The 18845-nt window shown below is 41.4% G+C and overlaps 1 protein-coding gene and 1 pseudogene across 1 annotated transcript; both read left to right on the forward strand.

The window, feature by feature from the left end:
* Nucleotides 1-215: 215 nt before the first annotated feature.
* On the forward strand, nt 216-1475 carry LOC127783048 (uncharacterized; annotated as a pseudogene).
* A 5333-nt stretch (nt 1476-6808) lies between these two features.
* LOC127783049 (protein ENHANCED DOWNY MILDEW 2-like) lies at nt 6809-16846 on the forward strand. Its single transcript, XM_052310326.1, has 11 exons — nt 6809-6897; nt 10459-10617; nt 11606-12052; nt 12142-12241; nt 13306-13347; nt 13500-13696; nt 15178-15274; nt 15370-15465; nt 16161-16399; nt 16495-16577; nt 16664-16846. The coding sequence occupies exons 1-11, from the start codon at nt 6809-6811 to the stop codon at nt 16711-16713; spliced, it is 1599 nt and encodes a 532-aa protein (XP_052166286.1). The 3' UTR covers nt 16714-16846.
* Nucleotides 16847-18845: the final 1999 nt, after the last annotated feature.

The raw sequence follows: 18845 nt of genomic DNA on the forward strand, positions 1-18845 counted from the left end.
TCCTCCCTTCTTCTTCACAGGCACAGAGAGAGGAGGGAGAGGGCGCGGCGAGGGGAAGGAAGGGGCGGCTCCGGCGGCTGACGCGCGACGGCGACGGCGGCCGGCGGTGATGGATTGGAGAGAGGGAGAGAGAGAGGGGGCTTGGAGCTTCGATTTTTTTGTGATGGAAATGGAGGGGTTCGCTGGTTTTTATAGGAAGCAAAGGCGGTGGAGGGAGAGGTGGTCGACGAAGGCACGGCTCGGCGTCGATTTGGAGGTGGGGAGGCGGCGCGGCAAGGTGGCGGCGGTGGATTGGCTGGCGGCGGCGAGGTGGCGGCGGTGGATTGGTCGAGCGCGGTGGCGGCGGCGGATTGGTTGGGTGAGGTGGCGGCGGCGGTTTGGCTGGCGGCGGCGTGATGGCGGCGGCGGATTGGTTGGCGACGGCGGCGGCTGGTTGCAGCGGTGGCGGCGGATTGGTCGGGCGCGGTGCGGCGGCGGATTGGTTGGACGGTGACGAGGTGGCAGCAGCGGATTGGCTGGCGGCGGCGAGGTGGCGACGGCGGATTGACTGGGCAGCGGCGGTTTGGCTGGGTGGCGGCGGCGCCTGGTTTCAGCGGTGGCGGCGGCGGCTCACAGGAAGGAGGAGGGAGGCCGAATAGACTTTTGCCAATTGGGCCGAATGAAGGGACTTTTTCCAGCTCGCCCTTTCTCTGTGCCTCACCCTCAGCCGACCAAGAACACAGAGAGGGAGAGATCGAGCGAGCCGACGCGTGGCCACAACGTGTCGACGACCTCGGGCTTTCCTTTTCTCGCTCTCTTCTCCTCCAGTCTGAGTCGCCATTCCTCACTCATCACTCAGAGCCGAAGAAGCCGAGGGGAGCAGGTCCTCTGCCTCTCCGTCACCAGCGACCTCACCACCGGCCATGGAGGTGACGACCATCGCCATCTCCGTTTGAGTCAAGGTCACCTCTATCTCTTTCGCATTCCCATCTCTCCACACAATGCCGAACCACTTCTTTGTTGACCACCTCCCGTTTTGTGCATCACAGCCACCGGAACATGACCACGCCAACGACGCCCTAGAGCACGCACCGGAGCGTCGCCGCTTCGACATCGTTGTCGTCCGGCCATTCTCGTCCATCCCAAAGCAAGCCGCTGTGCCAAGAATCTCGCCTCGACCACCTCTTCAAGACGCCTCAAGAACCCTAGCCAGAAACATCAAGAACACGGAGAACACATCCTTTTCTTCCTCGACGCCGATCCGAACTCGCCTCCGCCGTCATCGTCGATTACCGCTGCCTCGATGAGCCATTGTTCGATTCCTCGCGCATACACCATCTCCTTGACCTCACAACCTTCGTGCATACCTTCCTTTAGCAGCTCGTCGTCCCGTTCGAGCCGTCGCCGTTCACCTGAGGAGGAGCGCCGCCGTCGAACCATTCCAACCGAAGCCACTTCTATCCAAGCTTCGGCGATTTCTTCCTACGGCTTGGTGAGCCTCCTGGACCTCTTAGGAAACACATGCATGGATGCATCTAGCAAAATCAAAGCCCCTAGGCAACATGCAGTAACAGCTCATGTATACCTTCCGCTCACCCTCACCATCGGTGCTACTCCGATGTCTCCTAGCCAAGAAAACTAGAGGAATGGAATCGTGAGAGCATTCTCTTCATTTTATCTTTTGACCTCATTCCTAATCGAGCCACCAATCGTTGGCGGTGCTACTCCGATGTCTCCTAGCCAAGAAAACTAGAGGAATGGAATCGTGAGAGCATTCTCTTCATTTTATCTTTTGACCTCATTCCTAATCGAGCCACCAATCGTCGCCGACGAGCTCGCCAAAGCCATGGCCAAGCTCCCAGTCCATCGGGCTGCTAGAGGTTGAAGATGAGGACTTTGTCCTGTAAATGATCAAAAACATAGGGTTCAAACTATAAAACTTCAGTCGTTTACATGTGGACCCATGGACCTAAATGCTGTTCATATAAAGCCCAGGGACCTTTTTGTATATTGGTTCAGCCACCGATCAGTGGACCCATGTGTATAAAAATCTGAAAATGCAAAGGAAAAATAACTAAAACATTAAATGTTTAACAGGAAAACACCCAAACTTGTAAAATCCATATAAAATCAAATGTAACTCATTTTGAGATGATTCCAGTTGCTGTAGAGTTATGAACTCTATTTTAGAAATATAAAACTTGACACTCACTGTACAAATAATGTCTCTAAAATTTATCTAAGATAGGTCATACATAAAACATGTACAAACTTATAAAATACATAGAAAATTCATCTCAACTCATTTTGAAACAAAATCAAATTCTACAGATTCATCATCATGCACTCTCTGATTAGGTGAAATAAAAGTAATTACTTTGCATCAAATGCCTCTAAAACTATTATCTCTAGAATGATTAGTTTAGATAAGCTAAACTTTAGAAATTCATGTAGAACCCAATTTAGCTTCAATTTGAGTAAACTTAAGTTCTGTAGGATAATCAAAACATGTATTTCCATGTTATGAAATAAGATTATATACTTACTGTGTAGTAAAAGTCTCTAAATATTCATATAAGGATTTACTAACATAGAGCAGCCTTTAATTTGTAAAACTTGTAGAAAATTCATTTTTAGTCCAAATGAAATGAACAAAGTTTCTATAGAACCAGCAAATAGTTAGCTTCAACATAGTAAAATAAAATTTGGCACCTTTTGTAGAGAACATAGATCAAAAACCTTAACTTAGTGAAATAAGAATTTAAACACGTAGTGTTGATTAAGTAATACATAAACATGTATAAGTATATATACACTTTAGGTCTAATTAAACCTAAATAAAAACTTGATTGACCAGTGAAGCCATAGTTCCATCCTCATCCACTAAAACTTAGAAGAACTTAGCTCATATAACAATTTCTAGGTTAATATAATATATTGCTAGTTTAGATTAGAGCATCTCTAGTTTATAAAATATGAACCATAGTAGTAAAGACTATAAACATGTGAACTAAAAATGTTTTAGTTAACCAAATTATTCCTTTTATTCAACTTAAACAGGAAGTAGCATGTTCTGAACCTACAACTTGAGAGTCATGCACATATAAAACACTATATGCCTAAAACACGTTGTAACTTGTAAAATCTATAAGAAAATCATTATAACTCCAAAAATTGTGAAACCAAATGCATTAGTCTTAGAAAACACACCTCTACACCCCTGTGAAGTCTAATCTAGTAAAAATCACTTTACAAAAGTATTTCGTAACACTACCTAAGACTATACTACTATAAACCGATAAAACTTCTAAAATTCATAACTCCCTAATGGAATAAGATAAAATAAAAATTCTTCCACCTAAATTCATTTTAGATCAGTACCAACCCACTGTGCATAAATCATGTATTTTAAAGCATTTTGGATTTTTAGCTCTTTCAATGTTTAATTGCATAACGTGTCCTTTATCTAGATAATTGCATAATTGGTGAAGGAGTGGATTAGGTGCTAACATTTCTCTGATCAAGGAAAGTTTTCTCCTCCCATCCTTTGAACACATTGAATCCCATGATTTGAGGAATGAAAATATTTGTTTGCAAAGTTGCATGTGAACTCTATATCGGTATTTAAAATTGGGTTAAGGTAGTTATGACCTATTTGCTGCATACCCCACCTTGAATAATTGATCCTCTTGCTGTTTGAACCCTTAGAAATGGTTAGAGTACACTCTTTGTGCTCAAATAGGTTTATATATGCTCTATGTACAACTACTTGCTTAGACATGCTTAGAAATATGCAAATGTTCATTCCATCTATAATTAAAATGTGAATTTTGATACATGAACCCTTGCTAGAATAAAATGAATATGATGGGTATTTGCGAACTAAAATGTGTAAAATGTGATTTTATAGTTGAGCGGCAAGTGGTGTGCATATGGTGTTAGTTGCATAAGGGGGAGTGTTTGCCCAAGTCCATAAGGACCGAACTTGTGTCACCCATTTAAAGTTATTCGTACATCCACATGTGCTAGTATGGGATGGCCTAAGCTGATTAATCTATTTAGGACTAGCCTTGCATTCTGGTAGGCCGGTGTGTATGAGTTAGTCGATAATTCTGAGGAATTAGTCGATGATTCAGAGGAACTTCCTATTTGCCCCGACTTGGTAGTTTAGGTGACTAAGTCTGTCCAATACAACGGTATTGTGCCACGTGGGTGGGTTCCCATTGTGTCCGCCACCACGGCGTTAAGTTTAAGGCGTGGGCCCGCCACTTAACGGTTCTAGGCATATTCCAAGTATGCCTAGGATGGAGGAACACGTATCGTGCTGGTGCAAGGCTAGGCTCTAAGTAGTGTAAAAGCTTTGTTATGACCTCTAGATCACATTCAACATCAAGAGTGTGGTGGAGTCTTGCAAACTCAAAACAAACTAGAGAATTCATATTATGTGGGTAAAGCTGTACAAACTCTACAGAGTTCTTTAAACTAATCGATTAGCCGTGCTCACGGTCATGAGCGCTTTGGTGATGTGTCATGAGTATAGACTTTATGTTTTAAAATGTGATCATGTGACATTGGTTTGAAATTGATAAATGTGTTGAGTTGTGTGTATCAGGTGATATATTATGACTTGTTGTCAAAGGATGACAACAAGAGATTGATTATGATGGAATTATGATGAACTTAATATTGAAACTTAAAATTTGTTTTGTTAATTGAAGCATCAACTCCTTTACAAAAGAATTGCGAAACAAAACTTGCTTTATGCTGAAATTGAACACATATTGTCTTCCTTTGAATATATGCCTTACATGTAGTATAGTAGGATTGACTTGTTTAATGTACTGACTCTTGCTGTTGATATAACCTTTTGTTTGCAGGTTTAGACTTAGTCTTTGAGTGATGCGTGTTCCGATTGCTTCTTCTAGGATGAGAACTTAATGGGGTAAACCCCTAGTCGGTGTGCTTGTGATTGGGTAGTCAAGCTTCCACTGTTCTCTAATATGTCTATTTGGCCGGTCGGCCTATGTATTTATTAAGTTGTTGTAAGTCTTAAGTTTCTTTCATCTTAGTTGTGTTTGCTATGTATAATCATGCTTAAGATGAAAGTGTGGATCTAGTGCACATCCTAGGAACTAGATTCACATGAGTATGAGTTAGGAATATTTGAGAGGTTGTAAATCTTTAGCCTTTTTGTCAAGTCTCCTGAATGTGTAACACATCTGGTCGCCGCCTTCGAGTGGTTTGGCGGGCACATTTTAGGCTGAAGTTGACTGGTAGGCTAAAGGTCCAGCAATTTCTCCAATATTTCTTTCTCGAGACGTCGGATGTTTTATTATGCTTGTTTGATGACTTGAATTATTCACTTTATCTCTCAAATATAATGGAAGGTCCGGAGAGCCTACGACAATCTTCCTTTGATCTTACAGTGGGCCTAGGGGCAAAATTGTCCACAATGTCATAAAAGAAATACAAATTGAGTTAAGAAATGAGAAATACATCAAAAACTAAGAAAGTGGTACCAAATAGACTAGTTAGCAGTCCTAATGTCATACGGAGTATTATAGAGGGCCTACGGATTGAGTGTAAAAAAGTTGAGGCACACGAATTGGATGGTAAATACTCTAAATTCTCGTCCACGAGAGTTATTATACCAAAAAAGGATGAAAAGAGGTGGACTGGACAGAAAATCACCTGAAAAAGGAAAGGGATCTCTTCTTTCTATAAAGCTAATGCCCACTAAACACCTAAAGCGCAACATATAAGCATAGTATTTATTAGCACTCCTAAAACCTACATGCAGCATGCCACATCAACCCATTAAACACACAAAGTTCAACATGCAAGCATATAGTAATTATATCTACAATTTACTTCATTCCAAAACTAAACATACTGATTCTCAAACCATTTTCATAATATTTTAATCCAAATCATTTGTTCATTTCTCCAGTATCTAACATATATCCCGCAGCAAAGCGTGGGGCATCATCTAGTTAGGGGCGAAACAATTTGGTCGCTAATGTATTATATGTGTAATAATTTTCCATGGTTCATTCAAAACAAAAAATATATATTGCTTATTACTCAAAAGTCATAATAATAGGTAGCTACTAATCCCGCAGCAACTCGTGGAGTATATTCTAGTATTCCTAACTCCTTTGTAATATTCACTAGTTATTTGTAAGCAATAAAATGTTGTAATAAGTTCAATTGCCGTTGTTCATCTTTATATTGGGTTTAATTGGCATCTCTAAAACATGATATCATGAATCTTCACCCCCATCTTTATAAAACCATCCAATTCAAGTCCTATGGAAATATGGATGCCTGTTTTGACTGAAGTGGCATCCTAGTCAGAAAAAAATTTAAAACATGTAGGGCCCACATATAAGTGGACTTCCGAATCTCCCCACCTATCTCCTCTCTTCCTTATCTCTACCTCTCCCCTATCTTTGAGGTCACAAACGGGGAGAGGGCCGATGGCCAACCAATCTATCTGTGGGAGGATGTAGCGGAGGTCGAACGGCTATGCCCCAGTCTCCTCTCTCCCGCCACCTCAGTTGCAACAAGGCGAGGCATCATCCCGAACACAACCTCCCACTTGATGAAAAACCGCAACGTCTCTATCAAGGGCAACCAACACCTCGTAGTATACCACATCCAGCGCCATAACAAGGTCGAAGTGAGAAGCGGCTACGAGGGCCTCCATTGCAAGACAGAGACGGAGCCTCCATGGGAGTCAAGTAGGGATGCGTTGAGGGAGCCGTTGTGGCGAAGGTTGGGGAGTACCATGGGGAGATCCAAGAGGATGGGATGGGCAGGCTGTGCCATGGCCATGCCAAGCCCGGCGGTGCTGGTTCCCGAGCTGAGCTTATGGATTCCTAGAGAGCTCTTCGAGGTGAATGTCCATGGTAGGAGGTCCAGGGAGGCTGGGAGCAGGCGAAGGAGGGTGGAGACCAACAGCTAGAGCTGGAACGTGAGACCAAGTGCGAGGAGGGTGCGTACGATGATAGTGGATAGGTCAGGTGCAGCATGTCTTCTCTCTCCAGCTACCTTGACCGCAACAAGGTGAGGTGCCAGCTGTCGCCGTAGAGAGAGATGGGGAAAGAGATGAGAGGTGGAGAGAGATGGGAGGGATAAGAAATCCCCTGACATGAGGGCCCAATGATATGTGGGCTCACTTACTCGTGGGTCCTACATGTCATGGAGTTGTGTCCTGTAAGTACAGTTGTACACCTCCAGCCAAAGTAAAACTACTCGAATGGTCATGCCCGTGGTTGTAGGCAATTAACCAGCTTCACCGTGATTAGTCGCACATTAATTATTAGAGTTAATCGAAACGGTGTAGTTCATGTGGATGTTTGGGCTTGTTGCAATGGAGTGTAGCGTGGGGCAGTGATATTTAATACTTTTTTTTAATCTAATTGATTGTTTTATTGATTTCAACTACTATTTTACATTTGCATTATGCAAACAAACCCGTAGACTTCCTTAAAATCTTTGCATCATACCTTCTCTTGGTATAACTTGCTGAGTACAGTTGGTAGTACACGGTCTTACTCTATCTCCCACACCCCAGAGCTGGAGTACTACTCGGATGGAGGAAACTTGGAGGAGTAAGCTTTGTCCCTGCTGTCAAAGATGCATGTGGAGTGGAGTCGCCACGATGCACCACACAGAGCCTGCTGTCACTGCGCCGAGGGCAACCGCCACCGATTCGAACTCTCACACCAGAGAACCACTAGATCTAGATGAGACGGCAATGGACACTAGCCTCTGTGCCCTCTCCACCCCTACTTGCCATTCCCATCGTTGCATGACATCACCACGCCTCTGCTACCACCATAGAGGGTGAGTCGACGCTGCTAGTGCCTTGCATCATCCTCGCCAACGCCGCCGCCAAATCCATTTAAGGAAGGCAAGATCTGGCCATGGGGCGTCAGATCTGGCTGTCCCCATTGTCGCTAGCCACTACACTGCCTTTGCGTCCTCAACCCCACCGCCACTGTGTCCTCCACCACCTTCTCCGTCAGCCTCCTACCGAAGGGCGGTCTCCTTGCTAGCTCCGCCCAGGGTAGACCAGATCTGTACTATGCCGCCTCTCAAGCAACTTCGGTGCCCCAACCATCGTGTTGTCCTCAAGGCAGGAAGAGAGTTTCCTGGTACCACCGTCCTTATTGCTGTTCAGTTTGCCTGAGAGCCACTCGGGCAACACCGATGTAGAGGGGAGGAGGGAGGGGAGCGGTGACAGGTGCTTTTTTCATCGTCCCGGCTGTCCTAGGGTGGGGGCGACGAGGACGGACCACATAACCAGGGTTTGCTAAACAATATTGGATTGCTTATATTTGGAAATGGAAAAAGTATTCTGCAATGAGACATATGCTGTGATATGAGAATATGAGATGTACTTTATTCCCGTGCATGATAGTTACTTTTCATTCTAATTTGAAGAATTTAACAATACGTAAAAATTTAATGATCTTGTAGCCAATATTGATCTAGACGCTAGATGCTAGATTGATGATGACCAAGGTCTAGAGTACGTCTAGGTAGTGTAGACGCAAGTCTAGAACGGTGCAGACGATATACCATACTATATACTATCGGCATATTTTTTTTGGTACACATGTAAATACACTTAATATGTTTCATATAATATTCGAGAACTAGCGGTGCTGTGACAGGTGCAGCCATTAGCGTAGGGCTGCGGGTCGAAGAGGAGGGGGGGGGGGGGGGAGCAAGGTCCACAGCGTTGACTACCAGATGAGAGGCGATGTGACTTCGTGGCAATGTGAGGTTTTAGAGTTGAGGAGAAGGGTTTGGAATGGTGTTAAAACCATAAGCCATATGGACCTTGGGCGAAACACGAAGTTTTACCTCCTGCCACTCTAAAAATGTATTGGTCCATTACCTAGACAGTAGTCTAAATGATATTTTTATGGTTTAAACTCATCTCACAGTTGTTTAACTGTGTGGTCTAGACAGTCTAGAGCCATCTTTAACTGTCTAGACAGTTAAACGGCCTAATTCACGGTTTAGGTTCTAAATTATACGATAATCCATCGCGCGTCAAGACGTGGTCCAGACCGTCTATGGTCTAAGGGAACAATGCTTGTAGCATGTAATCGTTGATTTTAGCCAAGGCAAAGCGCAACACTGGCTAGTATAAAATATTATAGTAACCACCCTAAAATCGAGAAAAGAATACAAATCCCCACCACCACTGGGCCCGCCCCCACAACCATATCCCCTTCCATCCCATCCTGGCGCCTCTCCCCTCTCTCTCCCCCGCAGGGCCGCCGACGGCCTCTCCCCTCCCCTTTTTGCCACCGGGACCTCTCCCCCCCCTCTCTCTCTGGCGAGGTCAAGCTGTCGACTAGACCGTGGAGGTCGTCGATCTCCTTGTCTCGGCTGCTTAAAATCCGCGTGACCCGGGTGGCGGAGCGGTGCACGGCTTAGGCCTACGCCGCCACTGTGCTTCGCCCCCGGTCAATCCGACGAATCCGGCGGTGGCTCGTGCCAACGAGGGTGTTGATGGTCGTTACAGACAAATTTCGGCCGTCAATATAACTAAAATAATGGGGAATTAGCTATGAGAGAGATAGACTCAAAGGAAAGTTACCAAGAGGTTGAAACTCTTGCTAAATTTCCTCCAAAATCTATATAGGATTGTTTATTCCATAGGATTTTCAAAGGACTGGATATGATTCAATCCTTTGTTTCGAAGGGCTTTATAGGAAAATTCCTATGTTTTTTCCTTCAAATCAAAGGGGTCTCGAGTTTTTATCTCTCCTCAAATTCCTGTGTTTTTCCTATAGTTCAATCAAACGGTCATTGCAAATTTTTCCTGTGTTTTGCAATTTTATGTTTTACACTTGTATTCACGTTAAAATCTTACAATTTTCATATTCCTCTATTATTTCATTCTTACTACTAAAATGGGGCCTAAAGAGATTGAGGTGGTGTTTAGATCCAGGACTAATCTTTAAACTTTAGTCCCTATCACATCGGATGTTTGACATTAATTTGGAGTATTAAACATAGACTACTTATAAAACTAGTTACATAAATGAGAGCAAATTCGTGCGACAAATTTTTTAAGCCTAATTAATCCATAATTAGCACATGTTTATTGCAGCATCACATAGGCTAATTATGGATTAATTAGCTTCAATAGATTCGTCCCGCGAACTAGTCCTAAGTTATAGAATAGGTTTTTATCAATAATCTATATTTAATATTTCTAATTAGTATTAAAAATGCGATATGAAAGGGATAAAACTTTTTAATACCATCTAAACAACCCGTGAGTCGTTTCCCTTTTTAACTTCCCATCTCTGCCACTACTCCATCTCATGCAAGTAGTGGGGTCGTGGCATGACCCATGAGGCCAATGAACATGAACAGCTTACTCCTCCTATATCGTAGGCCGCGGCGGACTTGACGCCCGCGATCAAATCAAAATCAAAATCAATGCAGTAACCGCATCAAAACAAAAGAGAATCAATACAGTAGAGGAAGAGAGAGGGGCACCCGAGAGTGCTCAAAAGGACTTGAAGAGGCCGTGCTGGTGCTTTCGGCTCTCCTCTCCTCTCCTCCTCTCTCGGTGCTCCTGCTTCCAAGCTTCGTTCAATCGGGGTAGGGCTCTTCCTCCGCCATCCATCCCCTCTCCTCCTGTGATCCCCGCCTCCGATGCCTCGGCGGCTGTTTGCTCTCCCATCTATGCTAAAGCGTACTATGATCCGTGTGTTGTTGGGTGGATCTGCGGAGAGGGTTTTGTGGGGTGGTGGTTTGTTGCTCCTGCTATCTCCCTTTGGGTCGTAGCAGGTTTTTTTTGGTCCATGTTTTCTCATCGTTCGGTTCTTTTCGATTCCGCCCGCAATGTGGGTTCCTGGCGATTTTGGGGGCGGTTCTTGGGCGTGCGGTTTTGGTTCTTGGGCGGTCTCCTTTGGGGATTATGGTAGGGTTTTGGTCCTCCTGGCACGATTTTGGAGGAGTAGTCTTTCTATTGTCCTGTTTCCAAGGCGGACGTGTTCTTCGGGAGTCGCTTTTTCTTTCATGCAAGTTTTGTTCTTTCCAACACATACGGCTTGTTTGGTTCTTCCGTGATCTCACCTGCCGAAACAGCGGTGGGTGTTCTTGGGGGTGGATTTTGCGAGGTTTTGGGGGCGATCGATTTTGGTGTGGTTTTGGTTCTTGAGCTCGCCTTGGCGGTCTCTCTCTCCTTCTTCTTCTGCTCCGCCCGCATGGTTCTTTGCATCTTGCCGGATCTTTCCGTCATTCGCTGTGATTATACTCTGGTTGCGGACGTTCATATATCACCTTCTTCCATGACTTTCTTTTTTTTTGGGGGGGGGGGGGGGGGGGATTTCGGGTTTTTGGTTCATCTCTTGCGCCAATGCAGCCGAAACGGCTTGTTTGGTTCTTGCACCGATCTCACTTGCCGCTTGGCATTTGCTTGCTTCACCTTCTGCTTTGGGTGTTGGTTCAGTGAACCAGTATTTAAGCCGCTTTGCCTTTTGTGCTGGTGCTCTAATTTTTACTCAGTTCCTCTGGTTTGACTATTATTTTGGCATTTTTTCTTGAAACCATGCTAATCTAGTAGGAGTTTCCTTTTTCTTTTCAGGGACGTGATATTTCTGGTAATCAAGCAAATGGCGTTGTTTGATGACGACGACGACGAGTTCCCGCAGTTGAAGGACGTAGACCAATATGCTTGTAAGGATAGCCATGAAGACCTTGTTTGTTTCAGCATCCTGCCGTTTTGGTTTGATGAAGAACATCGACTGCCGGGTTCTGAAAAGGGTGTATACATTCGTGGAATTGACTGTGAAGGCCGTCAGCCTGTGTATAAGCGTATCGAAGCTTGGAGGGTGGAACTTGACTGTGAGAAACCTATGATCTCAGTGCTTTCAAGTGAGGGCAATTGGATAAGACTGTTAAATCCACATCCAGGCTATGCAGAAGATATTGCCCGGTCAGTATTGATCACTATACAAATGATCCACTTTGTTAGAAAGCATCCTGCTAAAGATGAGAGAACTCTTTCGAAACACCTCTGCGAAGTTTTCAGGTATCTTTGCCATATCCTTTTGTTTGTCCTTTTCTTATCTCACCTGGCTATCAGGTCATAAGTTTGACATTCTGATTGTTTTTATATAGGAAATTTTTTACTAAACCACCTGAGGTTGATGACTTGCGGAAGAGTTATTCCCTTATCAAATATTTCATGAAAATGGATCAAACTCTAGTGAAGTCAAAGGTATTAATAATTGAATCTTGACGTAGGATATGCATGAGCTCTTCTAGCTGCAATTGTAAACTCTGATTATATTTACATGCTGAGTTTTAAAAAAGAAATTCCACCTTCTCAATGTTAAGACAGAATGACAGATTAAAATGTGGTGTTAAGAACCTTGTTGTCAGCCTTGTTTTAGAGGTTGCTTGTGCATTGAGGATGAGAAGCCACTTTTTTGTGAGATATGCTTATGTTTTGTTACTATGCTGCAGAATGTAAAGAAATGGTTGATTACTAACACCGTTTAGAAGGTGGCTGGTTGGCTTAACCATGAAAGTAAAGTAGTTGGTTTTTAATGCAACTAGTACCATGTTAGTCCATCTTAACGGATCCCAACTAAATTTGGTACAAATTGAAACTATACATACAATCGATAATTGAACATAAATTTAAAACATATATACATGATTATCTTTACCCTTTTAAAAGGTTGCAATGGCCTTAGAACAAGGTGGGGCACCTTTCCCCACTACAGTTTTTTTTGAGGGGATCCTCACTGCAATTTTTATAAATTGGCCTAAAATGTTATAATATTTTTCAATATTACTGAAAAGGGGTTGCATATATATGATGAAGGTGGACTCTCGCTCAAACACATGTATCACATATTTTTGCAAAGATATATTTATATTTATTTTTTGTACTCTTTTTATTTTTATAAGACAAATTCTCCTCTATTTAAATATAATATAAAACAATTCAATATAAATCACTTGCCATATAGCAAAGTATTGAGTAAAAATATAAGTGATCTATTTTTGACAATATGATTACATATTTCTTTTATCAGTAGCGAATCATTGGCATTTTTGCTAGTTTTCTGTTAAAGTCTTACAAATACTAAATACATGACTACATATTTGCCACCACAAAAGATCTGGGGATGGGCTTTGGTGCAAAACCTACCATCACCAACTTCCTCTCTCAAAGAGTAACAACGACATACTTATATATCATTTTCTTAATATCATTTCTACTATAATGAAACCAATGGGTAGCTTCTCACAAAGATGGTCTTTTGTACACAGATTCTGAGAAGACCTCTCGAGGATACTTGGATCATCATTGAGGTAAATTAGATGTTAGAGACTCAGAAAGAAGGCTAAATTTGTATTAATTGAAATCCTTTTGAAGTTTGTTATTTCTTGGTAAAACATAGCAATGCTTGTTTTGAAATTTGTAGCGTCGTATTTGAATTTTGTTACTTATCGCTTGACTTCAGACTGAATTGAGGAAAGCCAGCCCGAATGAATCATTCATTGTGAGCAATGAGTCATCTACAAACTGTGATGACTACACTGAAGATGGCAGCAGTGGCAGTAGTGATGATAATGGTGATAATTATACTGATGGTAATGCCAGTGATGATGGTACTGAGGCAGTGTGCGCAATATGTGATCAAGGAGGAATTCTACTTGGGTATGGGCAGTTCTGTATTTTGTTTAAATTGACCAAACAATTTCTATATTATTTTACTGTTACTTGGACACTTGCACGGGACTTAGTATCTGAGTCATATTCAGATATCTGATTCTGTGGGCTTTTAAAAGAAAAACAGATTCAATGATATGCCTGAATTAATGCAGAACTAAATAAAACATGTACCTAATATGTCATTCCCGTAGTCAACCAAGTAAATATTACATTTTTCACTTTACGCTTAAAATTTCCTCATTTTCTTCCTAGAAAAAGCGTTGGTATCCGAGAAAACTTTTTCTAAGAAAAAGTATAATACCTCGCTGGTAGTTTCATAAAATAATCTTATGTGATAATCCAGAATACGTTGTGGTAGTATTCTGGCACAAAAATGGGCCTTTCACCCTATCAAATGCAGATTGACTACCTCTTGATTACTTACGACAGCGTTTAAGAAAATGAGTTACTGGTAGCATATTGTAGTTCTAGACTTCATGGTGGCATTATTGTAGATTGGAGCTTTGTCAATCAAATATATTGGTTTGATCTGAATTTATTATTCCTACTCTATTTAGAAGTGATTAATGGAAGTTGTACTCTTCATTATGGTCACATAATTTAGTACACGACAAACTTTTTCTCCAAAGTCATCTGATGAACAAAAGCTATTAAATGGAGTTACGCATCAGATGACTTTGGAGAAACATATAGAAGTTATAACAAGCATAGGTCAAGAAAAAGTATTCGGGTTGTCCTGCAAGCACAAACTTGTTTATGTATGGTTCCCCTAACCTTAATGTGTGTATTGTAGGTGCTTTTATTGCAATAGGATAAACATTTCTTAATGTCACTCAACTCTGCTGCTTATTGAAAGTATTTTTAGATGACGAGTAGATAGATATAAACATAGGTACTAAGTGCTATATATCACAATTACTAGCATCATGTCCATGTGTTGCAATGGAACCTAATTACCTAACTAAATATTGATCAGTCTACAATATAAAATGAAACTAATAAATTATTTTATATGGAGAATCTAAAACTTTCTTCTTGTGATATAGCTTGCTCATCTTATTTTCCGTTCTCATTTAGAGCAGTTCTTATTTTTGATCTGTCTCCTAAAAATCTTTTTTTTTTGCCAAGCTATAAAATGTAGAACCATGGTATTTTTCTCTCAAAAAGAACTGTATTTGATCTGTTTCATACAAATTGAAACTTGAACAAGACTTTTTGCAACATTTATGGTTGGGAGTTTCCATTCATGCTTACCTTAGATACTGATGGGGATGGAATGAAAGTTTGTAATTTTCATGTTGCAGCTTCCTCTTAACCATAACTTTGTTTATTTTTCCCTTTCTTTCTAAAGAATCCGTTGAATCAGCTGCTTTTGAACTTCCTTTATGTGCCATGGGACCACTATATAACCATTGGCATGAAATTTTCTGAGTGCTTCCATTCCTCACCATAATGGTTTCATGCAGCTGTAAAGGTGAATGCAAGAGGTCTTTCCATCCCAAGCTAGAAGATGGCACAAAATTTTTTTGCAAAACTCTTGGTTACACTTCTCGTGAAGTAGAGGTAGATTTTCAAAGTATCTATGACTATTGCTGCACTTTTATTGTTTCCACTTCCTTTCTCAAGTTGGTGATAATGGCATTTATGCATATTAATAGGAAATACCTATTTTTATTTGCTCGAACTGCCAACATAAGCAACACCAGTGTTTCAAATGTGGACAGCTTGATTCTTCGCATGAGACAAATCCAAAGGTAACATATCTAATCCTCCTTGCATGATTGTGGAACTGTGGTATGTTGAGCCCATTTGTTGTAGCAAATGCAGTTCCCTTTCAGAAGCAATGCTTGCTTTCTTCCAAGTTTGTTTGTTGTTTATTTCATATTTCCTTTCTTACTACAGTATCTGTTTCTTCATGCCTTGAAGTTCCCTAGATGATGTGTGTCTTTTATTCAAATATTACATACATATGATGCCTTGTTTTAATTGTAAAAGGAATTTTATATCTTATTCTTCCTTGATGTCTTCATCTGGTATTATTTTGTGAGCAACTGCTGCTGTTTTTCTTCGTTTCTTCTTCTTTTTGCACTCTTGTGCATGTCATTGTTGCTCGTGAGCTGCATGGCCCTTCGGTGTCAAGAATAATGGTGTATAATGATTGAATGACTCTTGGCAAGAAAAGCTTCGTCTAACCCTATTTTCTGAGGCTTCCCTTACAAGTTACTCATTATATATAAATCTAACTAGATGAAAACCCCTTGTGTTGTGGGAAATTTGCATGACAAAATAGTGTATATGAGTTGTGTAGTTCCTTGTTTTATGATTTCATTCATGTGCTTTCTATATCGTGCACCTTTGGTCGATTATCCAATTATTTAAGGTGTAATGCACATGGACTATCTTACTCTTGCCTCTTAGTCTTATGTTTCTTATCTCTGCATCGCTTCAGGTATTCCAGTGTTGTAATGCATCTTGTGGGCGCTTCTACCATCCCAAGTGTGTGGCAGGATTACTTGAGCCTGATGGAGCTTGTGGATTGGAGAAACGTATTGCAGATGGAATGACATTTACATGTCCGGTGCATTGGTGCTTTGAATGTAAACAAATCGAGGACAGGTCCCAAACACAACTGTGGCTTGCAGTCTGTAGACGTTGTGTAAGGTCATATCACAAAAAATGTTTGCCAAGGTACGTTACAATATCCAGACTGGTTCCTTTTGGTTCATTAGTTTGTATGGCTGTTGTCTTCTCATTTTATCATGATATTCGTTGTATTACTTAAGGAAATTTCTTTTAAAAAGAAGGATGTCACAGCACGTGTTTGGGAGGTTCCCAAAGGAGATCCTAAAATATTCATCTACTGCCTGTAAGTTCTGATGTGTTCTCCAAAGTTCTTTCTATCTGCTGGCTTCTGCATCGTTGAAAAAAATAACTTGTTTTCAAATCTTGCAGGGACCATGACATTGATGCTACTTTTAGAACACCTTGTAGGGATCATATAAAGTTCCCTTCAGCCCCACAAATTGAGAGAGTAAAAGATCTTGCTAGGAAAAAGGTTAAAGTTACTGATATAAGGAACACCGATGAGGTTTCACCAGAATCTGCTGAGCTGTCAACAAAACCAAGTAGGGAAGAAGGTGATCAAAGTCAAGAAGTACCTATTAGTAATAAGCAAATGGATCATAATCTTCTAGAGCACGAGTGTGCAACAAATAACTTGAGAGTGGATCTGCAATATGAATCACCTATTGTTAGGGCTGCTGCTTCTGTTTTAATCAGTTCAGAAGCTGCGAAATTGCAAGAAAATCAACTGGGCCCTTCTATTCTTATGGAAAAAACATCATAGTGCTCTCCTTGCCCTGTGAATAGTGGGGCAGAAAAGAGGTATCTCCCTTTGATTATGCTGACTTAATTTAAACTACTCGCACATGATATTTATATTAAGGCTGTGCTACTTAATAATTCAAAAGACATGATTGAAGTTATTCAATACTGCTAAGCTTTTTCATCAACAAAAATAATTTTATGTCTCTTGCACTATTTTGTTCGTATAGCCACTATTTATTGTAGTATAATGCAAGTGGCAAATGCTGTACCTATCTTGCTAATAAGTAAATGTGATCTTACTATTTCTCTGTTCCTTCTTTTTGCTTGCACTCTTTCTCCTTTTCAGGTTAGTAAGTATTGCTGGAAAGGGAGGATCCCTAGGGACATGTGAAGATATTGTTATTCAGGTACATGAAAATAAAGACAGCTATTATTACTTTGCTAATAATATGACAATTACTTGTGTTTTTGTAACTACACTGTGCTAAAGGCTGTTTATTAATTGGCCAAAATACACCTCAAAATATGCAACTCTTTTGCTAAAGCAGGTAATGTAACCAAACTTGCATAACCTCAATAACCCTTTCAACAGACTAGGATTAGAAACCTTGCTTTTAACACAAGGAAGGACAATATTTCACCCATGGGTGATATGGGGTTGGGGGAACAAATCCACCCAAGGGGGACCCTATGGGTCGCCGAAAATCTATATCAAGGAAGGTGGCCCATAAAAAAAGCGCATTAGCAGCACGTCGCTGAGCACTGGCCTTCCATCTTGTTGTCCAGCACCATCCCGTCGAACGTCCACCTCCCTTTCAGGGCTGGGGCTGGGGACTTTATTAGCCCCGTTCTTCGGCTCGGGGCCGGGGTCGGGGTTGGGTATGAGTCAAGGGTGGGGACGTTCTGGACTAACTCGGCCTCGCCCTGCCCCGTTGCCAACCCTAGTTTCTACATGAATAGGAAAATGTAGTGTTTTTATTTGGAACCGTGTGCAAAAGACAAGATATAGGTACGAACATTTGGATAAGACCACTAGTAAAAACTGGAATATGAGGAAAGCTATAGACTAGGGGAAAATGCCAATGAGGTTAGACCTTATGTTAAAAGTCATTCAAAATCCCCATGTCTCAACCATTCCAAAGGAATTTCATTTTATTGGATTTTAGAAGTCCAAACTAGCATATTGCCCATGCGTTGCAATGGTATTTTAATTAAAAAAAATATTTTTAACCTAGTGTTACCATCATTTTCTGTATGTATGTATGTATGTATGTATGTATGTCAATCCTCTGGGCCCTATAGTATCATTTCTCTTTCCATAAAGAGTAGGGAGTTAGTGTGGGTGGTTGACATGTGGACCTTTGCCTTCTTATTTAGTTTGCATTGGAAAACAAGTTGTTTATTCATTGTGAAAACATTTGTGGACAATCCTAAAAAAATTATGGACAAGGGAAAGGAACAAGAGAGGATAGAAAAAAGTTACGTTTTTATGAAGGCTTAAATTTAGGAAGGAGTTAAATGAGATTATTGGGTGCTAAAGAGACATGTTATATTTTATAATCATAATATAATTTGTGAAAATAAACATCTTTGCTACCTGCAGTCAATTGAGATTTCTCTTAGTTGATTGCGACATTTGTTGGATCGTGATCTAGTGGCCCATAGTTTTCTTCTAGCTCGAGACCAAATGCACCTCCTATTTCTCCTAATAAATTCCCTGTTGAGGCATAGCTTCTCCTTAAGGGATGGAATGGTAAAGTTTGTTGGCGCTTATGACAATAGCCTAGCGATGGGAGTATTTTGGAAT

This window comes from Oryza glaberrima, chromosome 8, assembly GCF_000147395.1.
Source record: "Oryza glaberrima chromosome 8, OglaRS2, whole genome shotgun sequence".
NCBI lineage: Eukaryota > Viridiplantae > Streptophyta > Magnoliopsida > Poales > Poaceae > Oryza > Oryza glaberrima.